The 24,905-nt window shown below is 36.6% G+C and overlaps 1 protein-coding gene and 2 long non-coding RNA genes across 3 annotated transcripts; 1 reads left to right on the forward strand and 2 right to left on the reverse strand.

Moving 5' to 3' along the window:
* Positions 1–6,401: 6,401 nt before the first annotated feature.
* On the reverse strand, positions 6,402–8,925 carry LOC129262829 (uncharacterized). The gene is made up of 3 exons (XR_010295288.1): positions 8,869–8,925; positions 7,174–7,298; positions 6,402–6,670 (listed from the first exon to the last, which is right to left on the reverse strand). It is a non-coding gene; the product is annotated as an uncharacterized LOC129262829 (long non-coding RNA).
* Positions 8,926–14,251: 5,326 nt separating this feature from the next.
* On the reverse strand, positions 14,252–17,967 carry LOC135156228 (uncharacterized). The gene is made up of 3 exons (XR_010295367.1): positions 17,727–17,967; positions 14,867–14,991; positions 14,252–14,336 (listed from the first exon to the last, which is right to left on the reverse strand). It is a non-coding gene; the product is annotated as an uncharacterized LOC135156228 (long non-coding RNA).
* Positions 17,968–19,047: 1,080 nt separating this feature from the next.
* Positions 19,048–23,646, forward strand: LOC129258664 (uncharacterized). Its single transcript, XM_054896898.2, has one exon. It carries the CDS (start codon positions 19,048–19,050, stop codon positions 23,644–23,646), a length of 4,599 nt encoding a protein of 1,532 aa, XP_054752873.2.
* The last annotated feature ends 1,259 nt before the right edge of the window (positions 23,647–24,905 follow it).

Below are 24,905 nucleotides of genomic sequence, written 5' to 3' on the forward strand. Positions count from 1 at the left end.
AAACCTATATTACTCAGTCAAAATCCATGTAAAATTCATCAAATTTCATAGTATAACACAGAATTGTATACTTTAGTTGGATAATCTATATATATTGCTCTTCGTTTGCCCTTTTAAGGCTAGCAGCACCTTCGATTCTTAAGAATGGTGCCAAAGGATCACAAAAACCTATTTCCATAATTTGACATTTCCATAACAAGATTGCAAAGTACAATAAACGCTGTACTTTTTTTCAAAATCCATGTCGTCTTCACAAAACATTTGCAAAGTTGTAGAGGAAGGTATACCTTAAAGGTGCAAACATTAAAAAACAGGGGTTCATGTACTTGTTTGTAAACTATCAGCACTTTTATTGAAGCAAAATGTGCTTTCCAAAACACCATAAACGCGCCAAATGCTCTAAATATGTGTGAGGAAAATATCAAAACTACTGCAGGAGCTATATCTTACATTTTAGAAGCTCTAAGGATACGCTGGTTCTTCCAACACAGAACAAGAACAGATGCAGAGGTAGATGTTGCCGGTTTGAAGAGCTAGGCAGGGCATAATTTGTTATTCACTTCTTCTCTTGGCTTTCTTTGCACAAGGTACTAGATTTCAATAATATTCAAATTAACTTAAGATTTTTTTTCCTCGTGTCAGAGGTTTTTATTCATTCAATTGCCAAGTTAACATGTATTAACATCCAGGGTCTTAGAGACAACATCCGAGATGTCGTCTAAAAGAATTTCATATTTAAACACATGCCATATAGAAAACTGTTGTATGGTTTACCTTGAAAATAATTAATCATATACATCAAAAAGATTGCATATTGAGCATACACAAGGACTGTATTTATACCTGTTGCTTTTTCATGTGTGAAATCAAAACCAACTATTAATAATTTTTCGTTTAATATAAGTTTTTCTTTAAACATTAAATTAATCAAATCCACAATACGTTTCCAGAAAAGCTTTACGCTTGGGCATTCTAAAACAACATGAACAAAAGATTATGTTGTTTACAGAAAATACATAAGTTGTCTGTTACAATTTTCCACCTCCACAAGTTGTATCTAAACGGTAAAATCCTTTGAAGAGTTTTGAAGTTGAGTTGCTTTATTTTATTGTTTTTCAATGTCTTAAACTTAAAGTTCAATGTGTCTATCCAGTCAAAATAAATTGCAAGGTTCAGTTTACCTTCCCAGAATGTTAAAGCAGCCGGTTCTCTTTTCTTAAATTCACACAATAAACTATTAGAAATTGCGAGACTTGCGAGACATTGATCGTAGTCTAATAAAATCAAGCGTTCTAATTTCGAATACGTCGCTTCCGTATTGTGAATTTGTTTCATCGTTATCTGCATAACTAATGTCTAGAATTCTTTCGATCGAAATTTTTGGTATCGCATTTTTCAGTTTCGAATACATACATACAAGGTACTAGATTTCAATAATATTCAAATTAATGAGTAACACATCATCTTGGATAAGAACCAATCGTACATAAGGAGCTTGCAACATAAATATTCATGATTCAGTCAACCAAGAGAGAGGAGGGGAGTGATTAACATTGCTGTAGAGAGGACCAAGAGATAAAGGGATTGGATAACAAAAGGAATGGTCAAGTGAGGGATAAGGGATAGATGAGGGTAACAAAGGAGATGGGGATAACAAAGATAAATGAGGATAAAAGTAAAAGAAGGCTGATGGAGAATGAAGAAGAGAGGAATGTAAATTAGGGTTATTTTGGAGCAGAGCAATGTCCTGTAAATGTGAACTTTGGCTTAAAAGCAATGAACAGATTAAAAGATCATTATCCCTAATTACTGAACAAATGTGTAATGAACTTGAATAATGTACAAAGTAGTTCCCCATACTACTATACCATTTATTCAAACTCGGGGTCATATTCGTCATACCTTCCGGCACTGTAGAGTAAAGTATTTTGAAATTGTACAGATATTAAACAAAAAAATGGTCCATGGAATAATTCCGGTGTATTAGCTTCATAAAATTAAAAATCTGATCTGCTGTTAGAAGACAGATACAAAAAATCAGCTCATACCTGCAGCTGATTAATCACCTGTTCATCCATTGTGACGTTGCGCGCTGAGTGTAAAACATGCGCAGATCATGATGCGCACAAACTGTGGGGAAAATGTACAGGGAAAGGATGAATTGTGATACAATATGTTGAATAGTGAGCAAAACTTATCACAACATTAGACTTTCATTTTGAAAACGCCTTTTTTTTTTGGGGGGGGGGCTCGTTCGCGTCTCTCCTTCGATACATATTTTTTTACATATTCTTTTTCCACATAAGACACGTCGTGCACCCTCATTGTTTGGTTCATGACCCAAAGGATTTAAGGAGAACGCGTTCCGACATAAAAACTAAAGCCTAGTAGACATTAGAGGTAAACACCTTGGACATACTTATAGAGCAGGGAATTATCACTAACAATACCCTGAACAGAGTGGTTGTGAGCATGAAAGAAAATGTCAGGTGTTTATCCGAAGGAGTCAGTTTTATCCGTCAGACGCAATAGTAAAGGCACCTGAGTTTCTCAGCCAATCAAAATCAAGGAAAGTTGCGACATCATATCAAGCGCTATTGTGAGCTCTTAAAATTTTCTTTAAAAAGTAGAAAACTTCAAGGATAAGAAGAGATGAGAGAAGGACGATTAAGAAGAGTGGACATCATCTCGAACAACAGTTACTGATAATTAGATGACGTAAAAAAACCCACATCTTCCATTTTTATTTTACGCAACTTTTATGATCGAAGCTCTGCTCCGCCAAAGGGGACGCCGGGGGAGTCTGTGATTCATTACATTTTCCCTTTTTCATGAAAACATTCCGTCATGATAATTAAAGAGGGCGATTCATTTAGATCACACCCACAACGAGTGATGGATGTGTGAGTTGGCAGTGTGGAGGAGGAAGATACGTTTTTGCTATCAATCAAACAGATAACGAACATGATATTCTTTTATTAAAGTCGTGGTTTTGTAAGTATTTAAAGTGTGAACAGACTTTGTTTTTCTAGGAGTGTTGTTTTAGCAAAACATGTGATCAATATTCAAACCAATGAGAGAAAGAGAAGAAGAGCGATGGAAAAGGAGAGATATGGGATGAGAAAATGAGAGAGAGAGGGAGAGAGAGTGGAGCTGGGGTGGTCATTACACTCTTGAGTTTTACTGAGACTTACCCAATACTGGGTAGAAAGGGAACATGCATGTTTGCTGGGTATTTTTTATTCACCCCATATTGAGCTATTTCAAGGCAACATTGTGTAAAATTTACAAAATATTGATTATCTTTTTACCCTACCAACATGCATGTTCCCGTTTACCCAATATTGGGTAAACCTTTTTCAGATTGTAAGTAATGTAGCAAATATAATTATAAGTAAAGGTACATAGAAAGATGAAGAGAGTGAGTTTTATAATTGGGTATATAGGTGGGGAAGCTATAACAAGGGGGAGAAATGGACAGATAGACAGAGGTTGGGGGAGAAGGGGGGTAGGGACTAGGGAGTGAGGTCAAGAGATGGAGAAAGAGGTTAAAAGCAATGAATTCTAGAGAAAACCTCTCATTCTTTGCCTATATATAGGGTCTAAAACTGTATTCATGATTTTGTTAGTAGACATGCCTTTCATCACATCCATACCATTTCTTGGACTACTACCGTGCTTATTCTACCTGATACATAATTCATTTTAGTGTAATAACACAAGAAATCAATTAGCCCCTCACGACGATAAATCCAGTCATCTCCTTGCAACTTCCATGACACACCGATAACAATTACCTCATGATATCTGCTACCACCCCATAACACTTTTATACACTCAAAATAATAATGATAATGATAAAAATAAATAAATACACGAATAAATAAATGAACAAAATGAAAAACATAAACAAACGAATAATACTCACAACTTCCCCTCGATAAATAGTATCAGAAGGAATATATCGATCTAGCATTTCTCCCTCAAATAGTATAGTGTCATGTACATGTGCGATTCTTGTCAGCGCAAGAGGGCGCCTTTGCGTAATAAAAGCAGGGGGGTGAAACTCCGCTTCTGCATCCGGTTAGACATGGGGAAATTTTGGAAGGTCAAAAGTGCACACTGCTCCCATTTTTCGCGTACAAGCCTATGGACATCATAACTTCATGGCACACCAGCGAAACGGAGGCGTGGTCATAATTGGCCTGCGCGCACAGCGTAAAGATATGCAAATAAGTATATTGTTACTAATTAGCATAATGCGCGACGTGATTGATTATAGAGTTGCGTCTTTGGTAAATAATATTAATAAAGAAGATTATGTCATTCATTCCCCCGTTCACCCCCCGGTATTCAGTTGTTAATTCATCTTTCCTTGTTTATATATTTTCCTGTCGCGATTATTACTACATCAATTAATAAAATTATTTATTTGCTATAGCTATTTCCCTTGAAGAAATGTGGAAGCTTACAAGGAATTCATTAATAGGATTGAACTTAGGGGTCTGCTTGCTCGATCTATTCATGCAGTCATCACTGCATATTATTTTCATTACACATCATTAATAGCCATAATTATTTATATGTTTGGGTTCTTTTTTAGGGGGGGTAAATACTTAAAATGATCAGAGAAATCTGAGCAAGAGAGCAAAGCAATTTAGAAGGCCATTTTGTCTTTATTTTGAAATTGAAATGAACAATCTGGTGCAAATCTTATAAAGATTAAAAAAAAAAAAAAATCTGAGTTTGGGATGGGAGCAAAATTAAGACAGCCCAATACCCCCCCCCCCCCTCCCCCCCGCATGAGTTCACTCTCATCAAGGCTATCTTAAAAAGGTCACTTCCAAACAAGATGAAATTTTATTTGTACCTGCCCGCCCCAAAATCTATCCATCGATCCCACCCTTCCCCCCTCTCTCTTCCACACACACACATGATACATGTACCACATAATCATGCGAGCAAACAATTATTCTCATATCATTTTTATCCCACTCTTAAATCAAACTCATTTATCTCTTTAGGAAGAATATCTAATTTGGCTGCACCTGATCTTAAAATGTCACAGTATGCCATATTTTTATGGGCTATCTTGCCATGCATGCATAGTATTTTGATACTTTATGTTATACTCTTACCTATTGTACTAGTATGATACCCATAGATACCTGACAAACACAATCAATCAATCAGTAGCACCATCATATTCCAGTCATATAGAAGTATTCTTCATTATCATCATTACCTACATCACAACACAGTTTGGTAGCAATAACATCATTATTACATATCTTTCACGCAATGTGAATAAATAAATCACGAATATCAAGATTAGAAAGTATATTTCAAATTAAAATATTTATTAAGGAATCAATTTCTGAATATGTGATCAAAATATTCCTATCCTCTTTTTCTCGCCAAAGCATCACATTACATCAGCAAAATGCATATAATGAATGCAACAGAAATTGCAAGGCTGTTACAAGGGAGGGGATGTAATTTTTTTGGTAAAATCTAGAGAAAACAAATTTAAAAAAAATCACTTTCATAGGTATTGATAAGCCTTATATAGTCAATATAAGGGGACATCAAGGATGTCATTAAAAAAATTAACGATATACCTCTCTCTCAAAGTCGGTTACTCAAATATCAAGTAATTTTTTTTCAGCATTTGCTGACAAGAAATAGCATGCTAATCTAACCGAGGGCACTTCACAAAAAAGGGAGCACATTGCCACATTTCTCTGAAGAGTGCCTTCCCAAATCTGCACATTAGTAAATTAGTAAATTAGTAACAAAATTGCTTATTGTGTATTGTTGTGAAGTGCTGCTAGAGCTGTGTTCTATTTCCAACAATTTTTTTTCATTTGAAGAGCTAATTTAGTTCAAAATACGGGACATGAACAATACAGTGCTACAAGAACAAAAAGAGATTAAAAACTAACAAAACAGTGCAACTTTGTACTTCCCCCAAAAATAAATTTAACAGCTTAATGTCCAGCACTACAGATCCTTGTTTCATAAAGACGTCAATTATGGTAAATTTGCCCCAATTGTAACTAGCAACTAGCATGGGAACCTCAATGTTGATCTGTTACTTTAATGTTTCCATGGTAATTACCAGAATGGCAAAGAGTTAGAGTAGTGGTTAGACTTAATGAAATGGGGTCCAGGAGTGAGAGTGATTTCTTAATCCTTTGTTCTGTCACCTTGTTTTTTTTTAGTATGCACATTTTCAATGAAAATCCATTATTTCTTATTGTCTTATGTATGTCTGTAGGCATGTACATAGCCCAGAACTCAGTAAAGACCCATTCTGAATTGATTCTATTACCAGAATACAACTTATCCCTTTCAAACTACTTATATCATTAAAAGTTCTTTCACTACTACATGTAGATGATTAGAACATTAATATAGGGTGGGTAGGTGTGCCCTTTGGGAAAATATTTCAATCTTGTGTGAAACCTATGGACCTAAATATCAATACTCCAATTTTTTTTCTACAGATGTGTAGTTCAAGCAACATTCAATATGTATTGACATGTTTATTCAAATTCATTCAATTTTTAAAATGTGTACTTGTGATGAAGTAGCTACTTGTTATGAACTTGGCCTCCATATTTCTTCTTATAATCTGCCCTGGTGATACTCAAACTGCCTGCGGAACCTGCATGGTAAACACAAAAAAGAAAAGAACAAAATGAGCTGCTGATATAAATTATTCTTACTCATCTAGTTCAGTTTATTAAGAAGTTTTAAACTTTTAATTAGGCCCTAATCTTCCATGCAATATTGTTTAGATAATGCACATGTAGTAATCTATATAGCCAGATAAAAATCATAGATCACTATTTATAAAGCATTATTCATAGAACTTTTTTTATTAAGTGTGTAAACTCATTCAAATATATATCATAAAATTACTCTCAATATTTTGTCCTTTTTTATTTCTGTCTACAAAGTAACTGAGTTTTAAAGTGATATCACATATGACTCATGTAGATAAGATAAGAGACATGGACAATAAGTATGCATTGATGAGAATGGAAATACTGGTGAATATGAATCCAAATAAATATTTACTCACAACGGAGCTTTACTTGCTATAGCCCTCCCCCCCCCCCAATAAAAAAGAAATAGGAGGCCTTTTTTTAACAAAAACAAGCATACCTTACAAGTTTTCAGTTCAAATATCCTGTTCCTCATCAGATTGTAACTCTTGGTGATGTGTAAATGGTAGTTGACTTTGTACTTCTGACTGGGCTGGGACTGCTAAGAACTTGATCCCATTGGATCTGCAATTCAAAATACACACAATACATGTACTTTACAGTTTAGAATTTTAGAGGTGATAAACAAAATTCCTCTTTTAAAACAATATTTTCAAAATTTCCAGCTAGTCCTATCCTAAGCCTATGAATATTCCCAACTAGAAAAAAGCTGGTCTTGACCGAAAACTTCCTTCTCTATGTATTATGTTCCACTGACGAAATAGGCATAGGCCTACCTGGCTCTGTTTCCACTGACCATCTTCATTGTCAATAAGAGTCAGTAAATGGTTCAAGCATATACGTGGCCTACTATAGCGAGGCCTTTTGTCAATCTTATACACCAAGCCAGCTTTGACAGATGTAGGATAATTATTATTTGTGTGATAAATTGGCTCTCGCTCATTCGTTGTTTTTTTTTTTTAATCGTCTAGATCTATAAACATGTGAATCTCTACATCTAAGTGAGTTCCTCTTTAAGTTTGATTTTGATTTTAAAAAAAAGTTAGCTTGCTCGCAAGTTTAAATGACCCTTTGCCTTTCACCATAAATATGGTCAAGTGAGGAGGACAATAAAGATAAATCAATTGGATCAGCCCTCTCTCTACTTATAGTATACTTATAAAATTCAGAATGGGACACTTTAAATTTTGTCACCCCTTCCCATAAAAAAATTGCACTCATGGTATACGATAACTGAGCAGTTTGAAACCTGACAAAGAAATGTTGTCCCCAAAAAATAAGAATCATTTAACTCCGTTATATAATTTTAGTCCAACGGTCCAGGCTGGGACTAGAATAAAGTTAATTTAAATCTTCGTAGAAAAAGTCAAACCAGACAGATCTAGAATTTCATTTTTAGAAATCAAGATCTAAGTTAGACGTATCCTAGGGCCTTACTTTTTAGTAAAAAAAGACTAATGTTAAAATCTGTCTCAAACCATTCCACCAGTGGGCAGTGGCAAATCTACCGATATCAATATCATTCCAAATAGATCTAACATAGGCCCTAGTTCATTTAAATAATTGATTTAAAATTAATTTCTTTTTAAATGCAGAGAATTATATTGATTCATATGAAGATGGAATAGCGGTGTCAAAAAATCAGTAGGCTAAGGCCCAACTTAAAACCTCAACTCAAGCTTGTCAGTGACATTAATTCCCAACACCTAATGACCTAGCCTACATCGCCATCGGCAATTTCGCAGCCGGCTGGCACCGGCGGTATCAATGCCCATTTCCTGCTCTGAGTCTGACTATATTTATTTGGCTTAGATTTAATGCAGCTTTGCCGTTACTGAACAAGTCCACATCTACCCCTGATATATGACAATGTACTGAAATACAGATTTAATAAGGACGGACATGAAGCATTCTAATTAACCAACTTAGTTCTACGAAAAACTATTATTTTCTTAGAAAATATGTCAGTCAGATCCGGAGTCAGATCTCAGTAACTTAATGGAAATATGGAAATTGTGGTTTCCGTAGTAACTACGGTACACAAACATAAAGCCCTGACTGCGACGCCGAACCCCAGCAGCAAACACATTACAATTACAACCGAGATCAAAGCACGAAATTGAACTTAACTTACTTTTATTTGTATGGAATGCCATTACTTTGATGTAGATGTTCCCTCATAATTTTCTGCTCTTACTGAATTTCACTCAGAAATCATGATTCCGGATACTAATTCTATAAACAGATAATTAGTCTTGCTATTGTATTTCAAATGTTGAATTTCGCGGAGTAAAAAAGAACGACACCTCGCACAGATATCGTAGGGAATTGTGGGAAGGAAAAAAATGTTTAATGCATGAGGACATGAATAAAACATTAGCGTTTTATCCAATCATACAAGTGCATTATGCGTATTTTGACGTCATTACTCATGAATTAAACATTGACCTTCCAAAATCAACCTTCAAATTGGCCAAATGGCAGCCATGTTTGTTATGTACAAAACCTATGGAAAATCAAAAACGCGCGGAAAGAGTTCCCTCTCTAGCTCCCTTCGGGAGCTTACGTATACGTAAGATCGTATCTCTGTGAATAAAAGCAGGGGGGTGAAACTCCGCTTCTGCATCCGGTCAGACATGGGGAAATTTTGGAAGGTCAAAATTGCACACTGCTCCCATTTTTCGCGTACAAGCCTATGGACACCGCAACTTCATGGCACACCAGCGAAACGGAGGCGTGGTCACAATTGGCCTGCGCGCACAGCGTAAAGATATGCAAATAAGTATATTGTTACTAATTAGCATAATGCGCGACGTGATTGAATATGAAATGAATTCATGGAGTTGCGTCTTTGGTAAATAATATAGGTAGATTTAGTATGTCATTCATTCCCCCGTTCACCCCCCCCCCCCGGCATTCAATTGTTAATTCATCTTTCCTTGTTTACATATTATTTGCTAGCTATTTCCCTTGAAGAAATGTGGAAGCTATTACAAGGAATTCATTAATAGGATTGAACTTAGGGATCTGCTTGCTCTATTCATGCAGTCATCACTGCATAATATTTTCATTACACATCATTATGTTTGGGTTTTTTTTTTTTTTTTTTTGGGGGGGGGGGTAAATACTTAAAATGATCAGAAAAATCTGAGCAAGAGAGCAAAGCAATTTAAAAGGCCATTTTGTCTATATTTTGAAATTGAAATGAACAATCTGGTGCAAATCTTATGAAGATCAACCCCCCCCCCCCCCCCCATTTTCCGAGTTTGGGATGGGAGCAAAATTAAGACAGCCCAGTACCCCCCCCCCCCTCATGAATTCACTCTCATCAAGGCTAGATCTTAAAAAGGTCACTTCCAAACAAAATTTTATTTTTACCTACCCGCCCCCAAATCTCTCTATTGATCCCATCCCCCCCCCCGGCCCTCTCTCTTCCACACACACACATACCACATATCATGCGAGCAAACAATTATTCTTATATCATTTTTATCCCACTCTTAAATCAAACTCATTTATCTCTTTAGGAAGAATATTTAATTTGATTTTAAAATGTCACAGTATGCCATGTTGCAACATCTTTTATGGGTTATCTTGCCTCTCACTAGTACTATACCCATAGATACCTGACAAACAAAATCAATCAAACAGTAGCACCATCATATTCCAGTCATATATAAGTATTCTTCAGTATCATCATTACCTACATCACAACACAATTTGGTAACAATAACATCATTATCACATATCTTTCACGCAATGTGAATAAATGAATCACGAATATCAAGATTAGAAAGTATATTTCAAATTAAAATATTTATTAAGGAATCAATTTCTGAATACGTGATCAAAATATTCCTATCCTTTTTTTCTAGCCAAAGCATCACATTACATCAGCAAAATGCATATAATGATTGCAACAGAAACGGCTAGGCTGTTACAAGGGAGGGGATGTAATTTCTTTGGTTAAATCTAGAGAGAAAAAAAAATAAAAATATAGAAAACTTACATAGGTATTGATAAGCCTTATATATAGTCAATATAAGGGGACATCAAGGATGTCATTAAACAAAATTAACGATACACCTCTATCTCAAAGTCAGTTACTTAAATATCAAGTAATTTTTTTTCAGCATTTGCTGACAAGAAATAGCATGCTAATCTAACTGAGGGCACTTCACAAGAAAGGGACCACATTGCCACATTTCTCTAAAGAGTGCCTTCCCAAATCTGCACATTAGTAAATTAGTAACAAATTTGCTTATTGTCTATTGTTGTGAAGTGCTGCTAGAGCTGTGTTCTATTTCCAACAATTTTTTTTTTCATTTGCAGAGCTAATTTAGTTCATAATATGGGACATGAACAATACAGTGCTAGAACAAAAAAAGAGATAAAAAACGAACAAAACAGTGCAACTTTTCACTTCCCCCAAAAAATAAATTTAACAGCTTAATGTCCAGCACTACAGATCCTTGTTTCATAAAGACTTCAATTATGGTAAATTTGCCCCAATTGTAACTAGCAACTAGCATTGGAACCTCAATGTTGATCTGTTGCTTTAATGTTTCCACGTTACTTACCAGAATGGCAAAGTTAGAGTAGTGGTTAGTCTTAATGAAATGGGGCCCAGCAATGAGAGATTTCTTAATCCTTTGTTCTGTCACCTTGTTTTTTAGTATGCACATTTTTCAATGAAAACCAATTATTTCTTATTGTCTTATGCATGTCTGTAGGCATGTATATTACATAGCCCAGAACTTAGTAAAGACACATTCTGAATTAATTATATTACCATAATACAACTTATCCCTTTCAAACTACTTATATCATTAAAAGTTCTTTCACTACTACTACATGTAGATGAGTAGAACATTAATAAAGGGTGGGTAGGTGTGCCCTTTGGGAATATTCAATCTTGTGTGAAACCTATGGACCTAAATATCTATACTCCAATTTTTTTTTTCTACAGATGTGTAATTCAAGCAACATTAAATATGTATTGACACGTTTATTCAAATTCATTCAATTTTTAAAATGTGTATACTGTAATTGTGATGAGTCATGTTAATGAAAATATTCCTTTTGCAAAGCCCAAGTCCAAAAATTATAAAAGATCACCCAGACTACCTTGGATAACGAATTCAATTCTTCGTTCGATAAATAGAAAAAAATCGATTATACTATAAATATATATCAAGATTAACTGAGAATACTCGGAGCCAATATACTAATTATAAGAATACACTTACAGGGGTCATCCGTACTGCTAAAAAGGCATATTACCATGATCAATTTAATCAATGCAAGAATGATCTTAAAAAAACATGGAAATTGATCAATTCTACCATCAATAATGGACCAAAGTTTTCAAAGATAACTAAGCTTATGCATAATGATTCTATTATTGAAGATAAAGTTCAGATGGCAAATATTTTCAACAATTACTTTTCACAAGTTGGATTTAAGCTCTCTAGAAGTATACCAACAAACTCCCATTCATTTCATCAATATCTGGGGGATAGAAATCAAAGTTCTATGTTTTTCTCTCCTACGAACGCACAGGAGATAATTAAAATTATATCTAGCCTAAAATCAAATAAAAGTGCAGGATTTGATAACATTGATAACAACCTTTTACTAAAAACTATGAATTATATAATTGACCCTCTTATTTATATATTCAATTTGTCATTATCATCGGGAAATATTCCAAAATCAATGAAAATTTCTAAGATAATACCAGTCTTCAAAAAAGGTGATAGTTCTTTAGCAAGTAATTACAGACCGATTTCATTGCTTACAAACTTATCTAAAATTCTTGAAAAATTGGTTCACATACGAACCATATGTTTTTTTAAAAAGCACAACATCCTATCCGATACTCAATTTGGTTTCCGGGAAAAGAGTAGCACTTCCCACGCAATACTTTCTTTGGTTCAAACAGTTGCCAATGCTTATGACAAGTCTTCGAATACGATTGGTTTGTTTTTAGATTTTTCAAAAGCATTCGATACAGTTGATCATAACATTCTCCTTTATAAACTTTCTCATTATGGAATAAGAGGGGAACCACTAAAGTGGTTCAAGAATTATCTAACCGGGCGTTCACAGTTCGTTTCACTTGATTGTAATATTTCTGAACGTAAACCTGTCCTTTGTGGAGTTCCACAGGGCAGCATTCTTGGCCCACTTTTGTTCATTACTTATATAAATGATATTGATATGTCATCTAGATTGCTCCAATTTATACTTTTCGCTGATGACTCTAATATATTTCTGTCGCACCCCGACCCAGAGCAATTGACGCAAATATTCAATGACGAACTAAAAAATGTGTCTAATTGGATAACAGCTAACAAACTCTCTCTTAACCTAGAAAAAACTAGCTACATGCTATTTAGCAACAAGATTACGAGTGTACCAAAAGATGTAATTTTAAATGATATTGTCATTCAAAGAGTGCGATCTACTAAATTTTTGGGACTGATCATTGACGACAAACTTTCTTGGAAAGCACATATTGATAATATTTGTAAAATCATTGCTCGCAACATCGGTGTCATTAGAAAATTAAGTTACTTCTTACCCCATTATATTTTGTTATCATTGTATTCAACGTTAATTTTACCTTACTTGAATTACGGAGTTGTTGCGTGGGGTAATGCAGCGAATTATCAAATTAATAGACTTTTTATTTTACAAAAAAGAGTGATTCGTATTATTAGTCATGCAGAATTCAGGGCACATACAAATATTCTGTTTTTGAGAAATAAAGTCTTGAAGATTAAAGATTTATATTCTTTTCAACTCGGACAGTTAATGTTCAAGTTTATCAATAAACAATTACCGTTACCTTTTAATAATATGTTTATAAAAAATGATACAATTCATAAACACTTCACTCGCCAGGCGAGTTCCTTTCATTTACCTCTGAATAGAACATCGTTTGCACAGAAGACATTTGTTTTTACTGGTCCAAAATTATGGAATTCTTTTTCAAAGGATATTATACAATGTAATTCAATACACAATTTCAAAGGAAAACTTAAAAAATATCTTCTGAATTCATATTAGATTATCGTTTTTTCCCAAAGTAATGTAATTCAGAACTTAATATGTAAATGTGTTTATTAATTTCTCTTTGTATATATGTTTAATCGTTTTATGATTTCTGTATACAGTGTATACTGAATCATTTATTTTTATTATTATTTAATTTAATTTTTATTTTTTTTATTTTTTTATTCATTATATATATATATATTGTTTATTTCTTTATTTTATCTTATTTTTAATTCATAAAATTTACTTATAAAAGGGGGCCTTCACCCTACAAGCTCTGCTTTTTAGTTGGTCTCCTTCCCTTTCGATTTCATGGTATTATTGTATTATAAAAAAATGATTTAAATGTTATATTTTGTAAATATGTATATTGAACTCTCATTGTAAATGTAAAAAGATTGAAAGAGAAAATAAATGAATTGAATTGAAAAAAAAAAAATTGAATTGAATTGAATTGATGAAGTAACTACTTGTTATGAACTTGGCCTCCATATTTCTTCTTATAGTCTGCCCTGGTGATACTCAAACTGCCTGCGGAACCTGCATGGTAAAAAAAAAAAAAAAAAAAAAAATGAGCTGCTGATATAAATTATTCTAACTCATCTACTTCAGTTTATTAAGAAGTTTTAAACTTTTGTATTAGGCCCTACTCTTCCATGCAATATTGTTAAGATAATGCACATGTAGTAATCTATATAGCCAGATAAAAATCATAGATCACTATTTGTAGATCATTATTCAAAAAACTTTTTTGATTAAGTGTGTAAACTCATTTAAATATATATCATAAGATTACTCTCAATATTTTGTCCTTTTTTTATTTTTGTCTACAGATTAACTGAGTTTTAAAGTGATTTCACATATGACTCATGTAGATAAGAGACATGGACAATAAGTATGCATTGATGAGAATGGAAATACTGGTAAATCTGAATCCAAATAAATATTAACTCACTACGGAGCTTTACTATATGGGATAACATGATTCAGAAAAAGTTGCTATAGCCCTCCCCCCCCCCCCCAAATAAAAAAAAGAAATAGGAGGCCTTCTTTAACGAAAACAAGCATACCTTACAAGTTTTGAGTTCATATATCCTGTTCCTCATCAGATTGTAACTCTTGGTGATGTGTAAATGGTAGTTGACTTGGTACTTCTGACTGGGCTGGGACTGCTAAGAACTTGATCCCATTGGATCTGCAATTCAAAATACACACAATACAGTTTAGAATTTTAGAGGTGATAAATAAAATTCCTCTTTTAAAACAATATTTTCAAAATTTCCAGCTAGTCCTATTCTAAGCCTATGAATATTCCCAACTAGAAAAAAGCTGGTCTTGACCGAAAACTTCCTTCTCTCTATATTATGTTCCACTGACGAAATAGGCATACCTGGCTCTGTTTCCACCGACCATCTTCATTGTCAATAAGAGTCAGTAAATGGTTCAAGCATACGTGGCCTACTATAGCGAGGCCTTTTGTCAATCTTATACACCAAGCCAGCTTTGACAGATGTAGGATAATTAATATTTGTGTGATAATTTGGCTCTCGCTCATTCACCAGTGCAAGACAATTATTATTTTTTTTTTATTTGTCTAGATCTATAAACCCGTGAATCTCTACGTCTAAGTGAGTTCCTCTTTAAGTTTGATTTTGATTAAAAAAAGTTAGCTTGCTCGCAAGTTTAAATGACCCTTTGCCTTTCACCATTAAGGTCCAGTGAGGAGGACAATAGAGATAAATCAATTGGATCAGCCGCGCCCTCTCTCTGCTAGATACTTACAAAATTGAAAATGGGGCACTTAATTTTCTCAACCCTTCCCATAAAAATTGCACTCATGGTATACGATAACTGAGCAGTCTGAAACCTGACAAAGAAATGCTGCCCCCCCCAAAAAAAAAAAAAAAATCATTTAACTCTGTTATATAATTTAACTTAAGCCCAACGGTCCAGGCAGGGACAAGAAATTAGAATAAAGTTAACTGAAATCTTCGTAGAAAAAAGTCAAACCAGACAGATCTAGAATTTCATTTTTAGAAATCTAGATCTAAGTTAGACCTATCCTAGGGCCTTACTTTTTTGTAGTAAAAAGGGACTAATGTTAAAATCTGTCTCAAATCATTCCAGTGGTAATAAGTGGGCATGCAGAGGGAAATTTACCGATCATTCCAAATAGATTTAGTTCATATAAATAATTAATATAAATTAACTTCTTTTTAAATGCAGATAATTATATTGATTCATAAATAGATGGAATAGTGTCAAAAAATCAGTAGGCCCAGGCCCAACTTTAAACTTCAACTCAAGCTTGCTTGATTCCCAACACCTAATGACGTAGCCTACATCGCCATCGGCAAATATGCAGCCGACTGGCACCGGCGGTATCAATGCCCATTTCTCGCTCTGATTACGGTATATTATTTGGCTTTATTTAATGCAGCTTTGCCGTTACTGAACAAGTCCACATCTACCCCTGATATTTGACAATGTACTGAAATACATATTTAATAATGACGGACATGAAGCATTCTAATTAACCAACTTAGTTCTACGAAAAACCGTATTATTTTCTGAGAAAACGATTTATTTGGGATCAGGAAAAAGAAATGGAAATTGTGGTTTAGGCCTATAGCAACGAACGTAGAGGGCAGCAACACACAAGCGTGTTGCTCTAAGGAAGGTCAACTCCGCTCGAATTTTGTGACCACTCTAAAAAATAAGGTGGGGTTTTGGGAAATTTGTCGAGTTGATTTTTTTTCATTTGTTAATTTCAAATATTTTTTAATGAACAATTATTAGATCGGTTATTCTGAGTATAAATAGTAAAAATATTACTTTCATTTTTAAAGAAAATATTTAGCTTAAATAATCATGATTTTGACATTTTTCCTCATTTTGGAATATTAAGCCTGTGACGAGGATACCTCATATCTCTTATTTTCTTCTGCTGAATTTCGCTGCACCACTAATAAATGCATAGACAACCACCGTAATAATCGAGGTCATTTTTCTGGCCTGGGTGCGCCGAGTCTGGGCCGGTCGCGCAGCTAGCTAGTGACCGTGATGATGCGCTGGGGCTTCAGGCGACTCGTCATAGATCTAGCAACTTAGACAATGACGTCTAATTTGCCTGGCCTGATTTGAAGTGTAATGGCTTCAGGGCTGATGTTTATCAACGATGATTGTTCAAGGTTAGATTTCAAATTTTAAATGTCATTTGACTTTTAAGTCTATAAATCTGAAATAAAGGCGCTGTATCCCCGAAATCCGGGTCTAAATTTCAACTCTGAGTCCGAGACCATGGCATGGACGGCGAAAAAACAACCCATGCATCGGATGCATTGCATTGGCTGCGCGCTGCGCTGCAGCTGCACTGTGATGATGGGTTCAGCGAAGAGCTCAGAGAAAATAAGGTGGTTATATTCAATCCCGAAATGCTTTGCGAGTGGTCACAAAATCGTCTCGACGCAAATCACCTAATACAGCCGTCTGGTGAAATCGCTGATAACAACAATCACCGATTTGGTAATGATTTTAGTTTCCTGAAACTTATATTTGTAAAGTTTTAAACATCAAAGTATGTTTTTATATGTATGTATATTCCTCAACATATTTTTAAAGTTATCTTTGATATTGTTGTAGTCATATTCTTCCATATTCGTTTTTTGATCGCTACTAATTTGTTGTTGTATTGGATCGGCATTTGATTTCGTTGGCATGAACAATAAAATATGCGCGCAGCTCAGCTGCATGCGCGTATCGAGTTGACCTTCCTTATAGCAACACGCTTGTGTGTTGCTGCCCTCTACGTTCGTTGGCCTATAGTAAACTACACAAAGTACATAAGGCCCTGACTGCAACGCCGAACCCCAGCGGCAAACACATTACAATTACAACCGAGATCAAAGCACGAAATTGAACTTAACTTACTTTTATTTGTATGGAATGCCATAATTTCGATGTAGATGTTCCCTCATATATTTTCTGCTCAGCTGAATTTCACTCAGAAAATCATGATTCCGGAGACTAATTCTATAAACAGATAATTAGTCTTGCTATTGTATTTCAGAAAGTTGAATTTCGCAGAGTCAAAAAGAACGACACTTCGCACAGCTATCGCAGGGAATTGTGGGACGGAAAAAAATGTTGAATGCATGACGATATGAATAAAACATTAGCGTTTAATCCAATCATACAAGTGCATTATGCGTATTTTGACGTCATTACTCATGAATTAAACATTGACCTTCCAAAATCAACCTTCAAATTGTCCACCGGCAGCCATGTTGGCTGTGTACAAAACCTATGGGAAATGAAAACGCGCGGAAAGAGTTACCTCTCTAGCTCCCTTCGGGAGCTTATACGTAAGATCGTACCGGTATCTCTGTGAATAAAAGAAGTTTTAAGGTAATTTTATGAATTTTGCCTCATTTTCCGTTTGTTTCTGTTTTGTATTGTTGATGGAGTTGTTGTGATAGTCATACCAGGAAGGGTATTTTCTTAAGCTCCCCTCCCTGATATGACATATGGGGGCTTGTCCGAAATATAATTTTACAAGCCATTTTTCTTGCTCGGGTTGTGTCCGATCTCGCTTTTGTTTACGTTATTGTCCCACGTATCTAATTTGATGTCGGGGTTTTCTCTGCTTTGGCATTTGCCTACTGCTTGCTTGTCTCGGCTACTTCTGTACTAAGTTACATGTATCGTAGGCGTTGTTTGTGGTCTCGATTTCAGGATTTAGGTCTATTTATTAAATAGCTTGTACTGCAGTCGTTGGCTGGTGCTATTTTTAATATTCTTACTGTCAATACTGTGCATTTTTCTGCACTTTCCAGGACATTTTTCGTCGCGATTCTGCTCTGTTCATTGCCTGGATGAGTTTGGCCGGCAAGGACATTTCGTAACGTTGTCTACTTTGATGATTTAGACCTATCCTTGATTCTTGAGTCAGTCTAGGTCCTATGCCATTCTAGAGCCTTAACGTTAGAGTTAGACTCTTACTTAGAATAGAGGAGTTTTTGATGTGACCTTTTTTTTTTTTTTTTGTCTCAGACTAGGTCATACTATTTTGACATTAGACCTGAACATATGGTTTCAAAACTGAAACGCGTGTGACATAGCCTGGTCCGTGGCATGGGCGCATGACATTTTAATGATTTTTTTTTAGACATACTGTTGTTAGATCTCCTAAATACTTGTTTCTTTTCTTTCATTCTTCCTTTTTTTCTGTCAATTTACTGGATAGAGAAATATGGCACAGTTTAATGTAGATACGTTTTTAGAGGCAGACCTTACACTCGTTCGCTTGCGTCAGCTGCGTAAAGATGATCTGATAGCGGTTGGACAGAAAATGTCGCTAGATCTTTCGGATTTGAAGACTAAGGCAGAGTTATTTTCTGCTATTGCGGCCCGTGCGGAATTGATACCTGAAAGTATGAGTGGTGATTCTGATAATGATTGTGATGACAGAACTAAACTTGACAGTGATGAAGTACGGCTTGCACTGGCCCGTATTGAACTAGAAGAAAGAAGAGATAGGCTGAGAGCTGCTGAGCATGAGAGGGAAATGGAAAGAAAGCGACTGGAGTTTGAGATGATGCGGCATAGTGAAATTGTGTCTCAGAGTGGGCAGTTGGGTGAGAGAGAGAAAAGGTCAATGGAAGCTGGGTTCTCTGCCAGGGTAAAGCTTATTCCAAGGTATGATGAGACTGATTTAGACTCGTTCTTTCTTTTGTTTGAGAGAGTAGCCAGGAAAATGGAATGGCCTGAAAGTGACTGGGCATTGCTCATTCAGCAAGTAATTTCAGGCAAGGCACAGTCTGTCGTGTCTGCATTGAGCTATGATCACGCTTTTGACTATTGGAAAATGAAAGATGCCATCCTTCAGGCGTTTGAGCTAGTCCCAGAGGCATACCGTCAGATGTTTCGTGATCTCAAGAGGGATTCTGCAGAGACTTGTGTTGAGTTTGCACGTCGAAAAGAGGTCGCATTTGATAGATGGATCCGGTCTCTGAGAATTGAGACGACATATGAATCACTGCGTGAGGTTGTTTTGATTGATGAGTTCACAAGATGCATGTCCCGTGATGTTAAAACGTACATGAATGATCATGCTGTTGTTAGTGTCAGAAATGCTGCAATGTTGGCAGATGGATATGAGTTGTCACATAGAAGTAGCGCATCGCAGCTCCAACCTTCTAGTCCGTTAGCGAGTGGTTTTGGTTGGAGTAGGTCCGAGACGTTACATAAGGAAATGGAGAGGTCAAAGTCGCCGAAGAGTAAGTTGAGTGGTGGTAGCCAGTCTAATGGTGTTAGACCAGAGGGCAGGTTGTTTTGTGCATACTGTAAGAAGGATGGGCACCTTATTTCTCACTGTCAGAAACTAAAGGACAAGAATACTGGTCAGAATAAAGTCCAGGCCAGCGGTTTTGTTCGGCCGGCTACGGTTTGTGTAGGAGACCCTGTGTGTGGTGATGGGGTAAAGCAGACGTTTCGTGATGGGGTGGATGAAGGATACAAGGAATTTATTTCTGATGGCACGGTGAAGTTCACTGTTGATGGAGAAGAATTTCCTGTTGTGATTTTGAGAGATACTGGCTCTGTTCAGACACTATTAATTGCTGATGAGTCATCCATTGAATCTAGTTTCACAGGCATGAGAGTTCTGATCCAAGATGTGAATGAGGGTTTCAAATCTGTTCCTCTATATGATGTAGAACTTTGTAGTGGGCTGGTTTCTGGGCGAGTGACAGTTGGCGTTGTTTCTCGATTGCCTATGAAGGGAATCACAATGCTGCTTGGCAATGATTTGGCTGGGGGTAAGGTGCAGCCATCTACTGTGTTGAGTGACATGCCGGTAGTGGATTCCAAGACAGAGGCTTTGAAAACGGCTATCCCAGGTATTTTTCCATCGTGTGCGGTTACCAGAGCGCAGGCTATGGCAGGGCGAGATGAGAGAGAGGTTGAAAATGGTGGTGACATAGATTTAGGGGATACAATTTTCAGAGATCTGAGTGAGAGAATGAATAGTCAGACTGGTGATGATAGGACTGTTTTCAGCCAGCCTGCCTTGATTGCAGCCCAACAGTCAGCTGCAGACTTGAAGGGTTTGTATCATGTTGCTTTGACAGCAGAGGAGGCTGAGAAGGTCTCACAGTGTTATTACATCAAGTCTGGTGTGTTGATGCGAAAATGGTGTCCTCCTGGTCGCCCAGCTGATGAAGATTGGGTTGCGGTAGATCAGATTGTTGTCCCGCCCCAGTATCGAGCAGAGATTCTAAGGTTAGCTCATGATATTCCCCTTGCTGGACATCTAGGTGTGAGGAAGACAGTGGCCAGGATTAGGGCTCATTTCTACTGGCCTGGTCTCAGGAAGTGCGTATCTGAGTATTGTAAGTCATGTCATGTCTGTCAGGTGGTGGGCAAGCCACAACATCACATCAAACCAGCCCCACTTATTCCAATTCCTGTTTTTCCTGAACCATTTAGCCGTGTATTGATAGATTGTGTTGGCCCTTTGCCGAAAACCAAGGCAGGTTATCAATACTTGCTTACTGTCATGGATTCCACCACACGTTTTCCAGAAGCTTTTCCGTTGAGGAACATTAAGGCTAAGACGGTTATTGATGCCCTCTTGGTGTTCTTCACACGCTATGGACTCCCTCAAGACATCCAGTCAGATCGGGGCTCTAATTTCACGTCTAGTGTATTCCAGGAGGTGATGCATCAATTAGGAATCAAGCAGGTAAACTCATCACCTTACCACCCACAGTCGCAGGGTGCCCTTGAGAGATACCATCAGACCTTAAAGACAATGATCAAGTCTTACTGCTCTGAGAACTCTGGAGACTGGGAAAAGGGCATTCCTTTCCTCCTATTTGCCTCTCGTGATACTCCAAATGAATCTACGGGATTCACCCCATTTGAGCTTGTGTTTGGCCATGAGCCAAGAGGTCCTCTCAAGGTAGTGAAGGAGCATATGTTGTCAGATTTTGGGGTGGAGAGTGGGAATGTGCTTGATTATGTGTCACAATTTCGTGAACGACTCTTGAGGGCGTGTGAACTCGCAGGGGAACATTTGAGATTGTCTCAAGGTGCAATGAAGGCCCGGGCAGATAAGAAGGCAGAACCTCGCTCATTCGAGCCTGGTAGCAAAGTCCTTGTGTTACTGCCCATCCAGGGTGAACCTCTTAGAGCAAAGTTCAGTGGTCCATATGTGGTAGAGAAGAACTTGGGTAAAGAAACCTATCTTGTGAGTACTCCAGACAGGAGAAAAACAAAGAGGGTTTGCCATATTAATATGCTGAAGAAGTATTATGATCGTGACGAGTTGGCGACAGTTGCTGTTGTTTGTGAAAAGGCAGCAGAACATATTCCTGCAGAACTTGAAATCCCGGTGGAAGCGGAGATTGGTGAAGGGATGTCTGGAAAGGTGAATAACTCACAGGTGATGGCTGATCCCTCAAAGATATTGGGTCATCTATCAGATTTTGAACAGCAGGATGTAGTGCAAATACTTCTTGATTACCCTGAAGTATGTGGAGATAAGTTGGGATATACCGGAGAGGCTATTCATGATGTTGATGTAGGCGATCATCTGCCTATTAAACAACATCCCTACCGTTTGAATCCAAGAAAGAAGAGCCAGGTGCGGAAGGAACTTGAGTATATGCTTGCATGCGGTGTCATTGAGCCTAGTCAGAGCTGCTGGAGTTCACCTGTAGTTCTTGTTCCAAAACCAGATGGGAGTCAGCGTTTTTGCATTGACTACAGGAAAGTCAATGCTGTAACAAAACCTGACTCATTTCCTCTACCTCGTATTGAGGATTGCATTGATCAGATTGGTAATGCAAGGTATATCACAAAGCTGGATCTGATGAAAGGTTATTGGCAGGTGCCATTAACAGAGAGGGCTAAAGAAATCTCTGCATTTGTGACCCCACAGGGGTTATTCCAGTGTCGGGTTATGCCATTTGGCATGAGGAATGCTCCAGCGACATTTCAACGGCTCATGAATTGTGTAATTGCCGGACTGGACAATGTTGTAGTATATCTTGATGATATTCTAGTAGTTAGTGATACCTGGTCAGATCATCTAACTTGCTTGAGAGATGTGTTTGTCAGATTGACCAAGGCAGGACTTGTTGTGAATTTGTCCAAGTGTGAGTTTGCGCAGGCAACAGTATCTTACTTGGGTCATGTAGTAGGGCATGGACGCGTTGCCCCACGAGAGGCAAAGATCCAAGCTATTGTGGATTTCCCTGCCCCTTCCACAAAGAGGGAGGTGATGAGGTTTCTGGGCATGTGTGGGTTTTACCGCAAGTTTGTTCCGAATTTCAGTGACATTGCTATTCCTCTTACAGATCTTCTCAAGAAGGGGACCAAGTTTGATTGGACCAAACCATGTGAGATTGCCTTTCAGAAATTGAAAGCTGTTCTTATCTCAAAGCCTGTATTGCAGGCTCCTAACTTTGAGCATCCGTTCCTACTGGCCACTGATGCAAGTGAGGTAGGAGTTGGTGCAGTTCTCCTTCAGTTGGATGAAGAGGGTTTCATGAAACCCGTGAGCTACTTTTCGAAGAAGCTTGATGTACACCAGCAAAGATACTCTACGGTAGAGAAGGAGTGCCTAGGTCTGGTGCTGGCAGTTCAACACTTTGATGTGTATTTGAGTAGCTGCCCTGATGTGACCGTTTTCACGGATCACAATCCACTAACCTTCCTCGAAAGGTTTAGGAACAAGAACCAGAGATTGTTCCGTTGGAGTCTGTTTCTTCAGCCTTATGGGCTGAACGTGACTCATATCAAGGGAAATGACAATGTTATTGCGGATGCACTTTCTAGAGTTTAGGCAAATCTAACAGTCAATTGCCGAATAACCTCCTTAGAAACAACAAACAAAACAATAATAATAAAAAAATAAAAACAAAAAAACATAACCGGAAAGCTGCAAACCGGTCGTTAACTAGTATTCACATAAAAATATTAAAAGAAAACAAAAACAAATAACACTAACAATAATAACAATTAAAAAAAAAAAAAGGTGATTTTCTTCTTTTTACTCCAACATCCAGGTGGTCAAGCAATGTTTTGAAATGAATGTCTCTAACAATTTATTAACAACTATCTTTTAATGACAAAATCGTTTTATCAATTACATGGAACAATTCATTCTGTTCTAACAAGTCTACATATTCTAACTCTTACTCTCTTCATTTATTTATTTTTTCTCTCTTTTCAGGTTCTGCATTTGTAAACATGAAGCTGGATCAAAGTTCTTGCATTTTATTTTATTTTTTTATGATTAAATAGCTCATGTTGCTATAGAAAGGTTTTATATGTATGTATATAAAAAGACAAGAGTCTTGCAGAGTTAAGTCACCTTGTTGTATTGGCATATGTTTTTTTTAAGTGATATTGGAATTCCTAAGGTAAAACCAACTTGTTATTGATTGAAGTTTTCTGCATCTCTTTTTGTAAATGTTTATGATGCTACGTCTTGACTATACACTTGAATGAATTTTTTTAGTTTTCATATTCCTCGTTCTTCTGAGCGTTATAATGTTATGCTATTTCAACATGCTCCTTTAAAATGAAAGAAAGTTAAATTGCTATAACTTTCTTCTTTTAAGGGGGGAGGTATGTCATGTACATGTGCGATTCTTGTCAGCGCAAGAGGGCGCCTTTGCGTAATAAAAGAAGTTTTAAGGTAATTTTATGAATTTTGCCTCATTTTCCGTTTGTTTCTGTTTTGTATTGTTGATGGAGTTGTTGTGATAGTCATACCAGGAAGGGTATTTTCTTAAGCTCCCCTCCCTGATATGACAATAGAGGGTCTATTCTTGCAAAAGTATCAGTGATTACCTATATTTTAAAGGAGAATGAAACTCTTGGAGCAAGTTAGCTTTTGTGAAAGCAGAAAAATCAAAGAATAAGATCAACAAAACTTTGAGTAACATAGGACTAGCAATAAAAGAGTTATGATCATTTGAATGTCGAGATCACTAATGCTATGGAGATCCTCCCATTGGCAATGCGACCAAGATCTGTGATGTCACACACGTACAACTCTCCCATTTGGACACTGAAAATATACCCCAAAACATCTCT

This window comes from Lytechinus pictus, chromosome 12 (genome assembly GCF_037042905.1).
Source record: "Lytechinus pictus isolate F3 Inbred chromosome 12, Lp3.0, whole genome shotgun sequence".
Lineage (NCBI taxonomy): Eukaryota > Metazoa > Echinodermata > Echinoidea > Temnopleuroida > Toxopneustidae > Lytechinus > Lytechinus pictus.

Coding starts and splice junctions, on each gene's coding strand:
- LOC129258664 (XM_054896898.2), top strand. CDS start 19,048: ATGGCACAGTTTAATGTAGATACGTTTTTAGAGGCAGACCTTACACTC.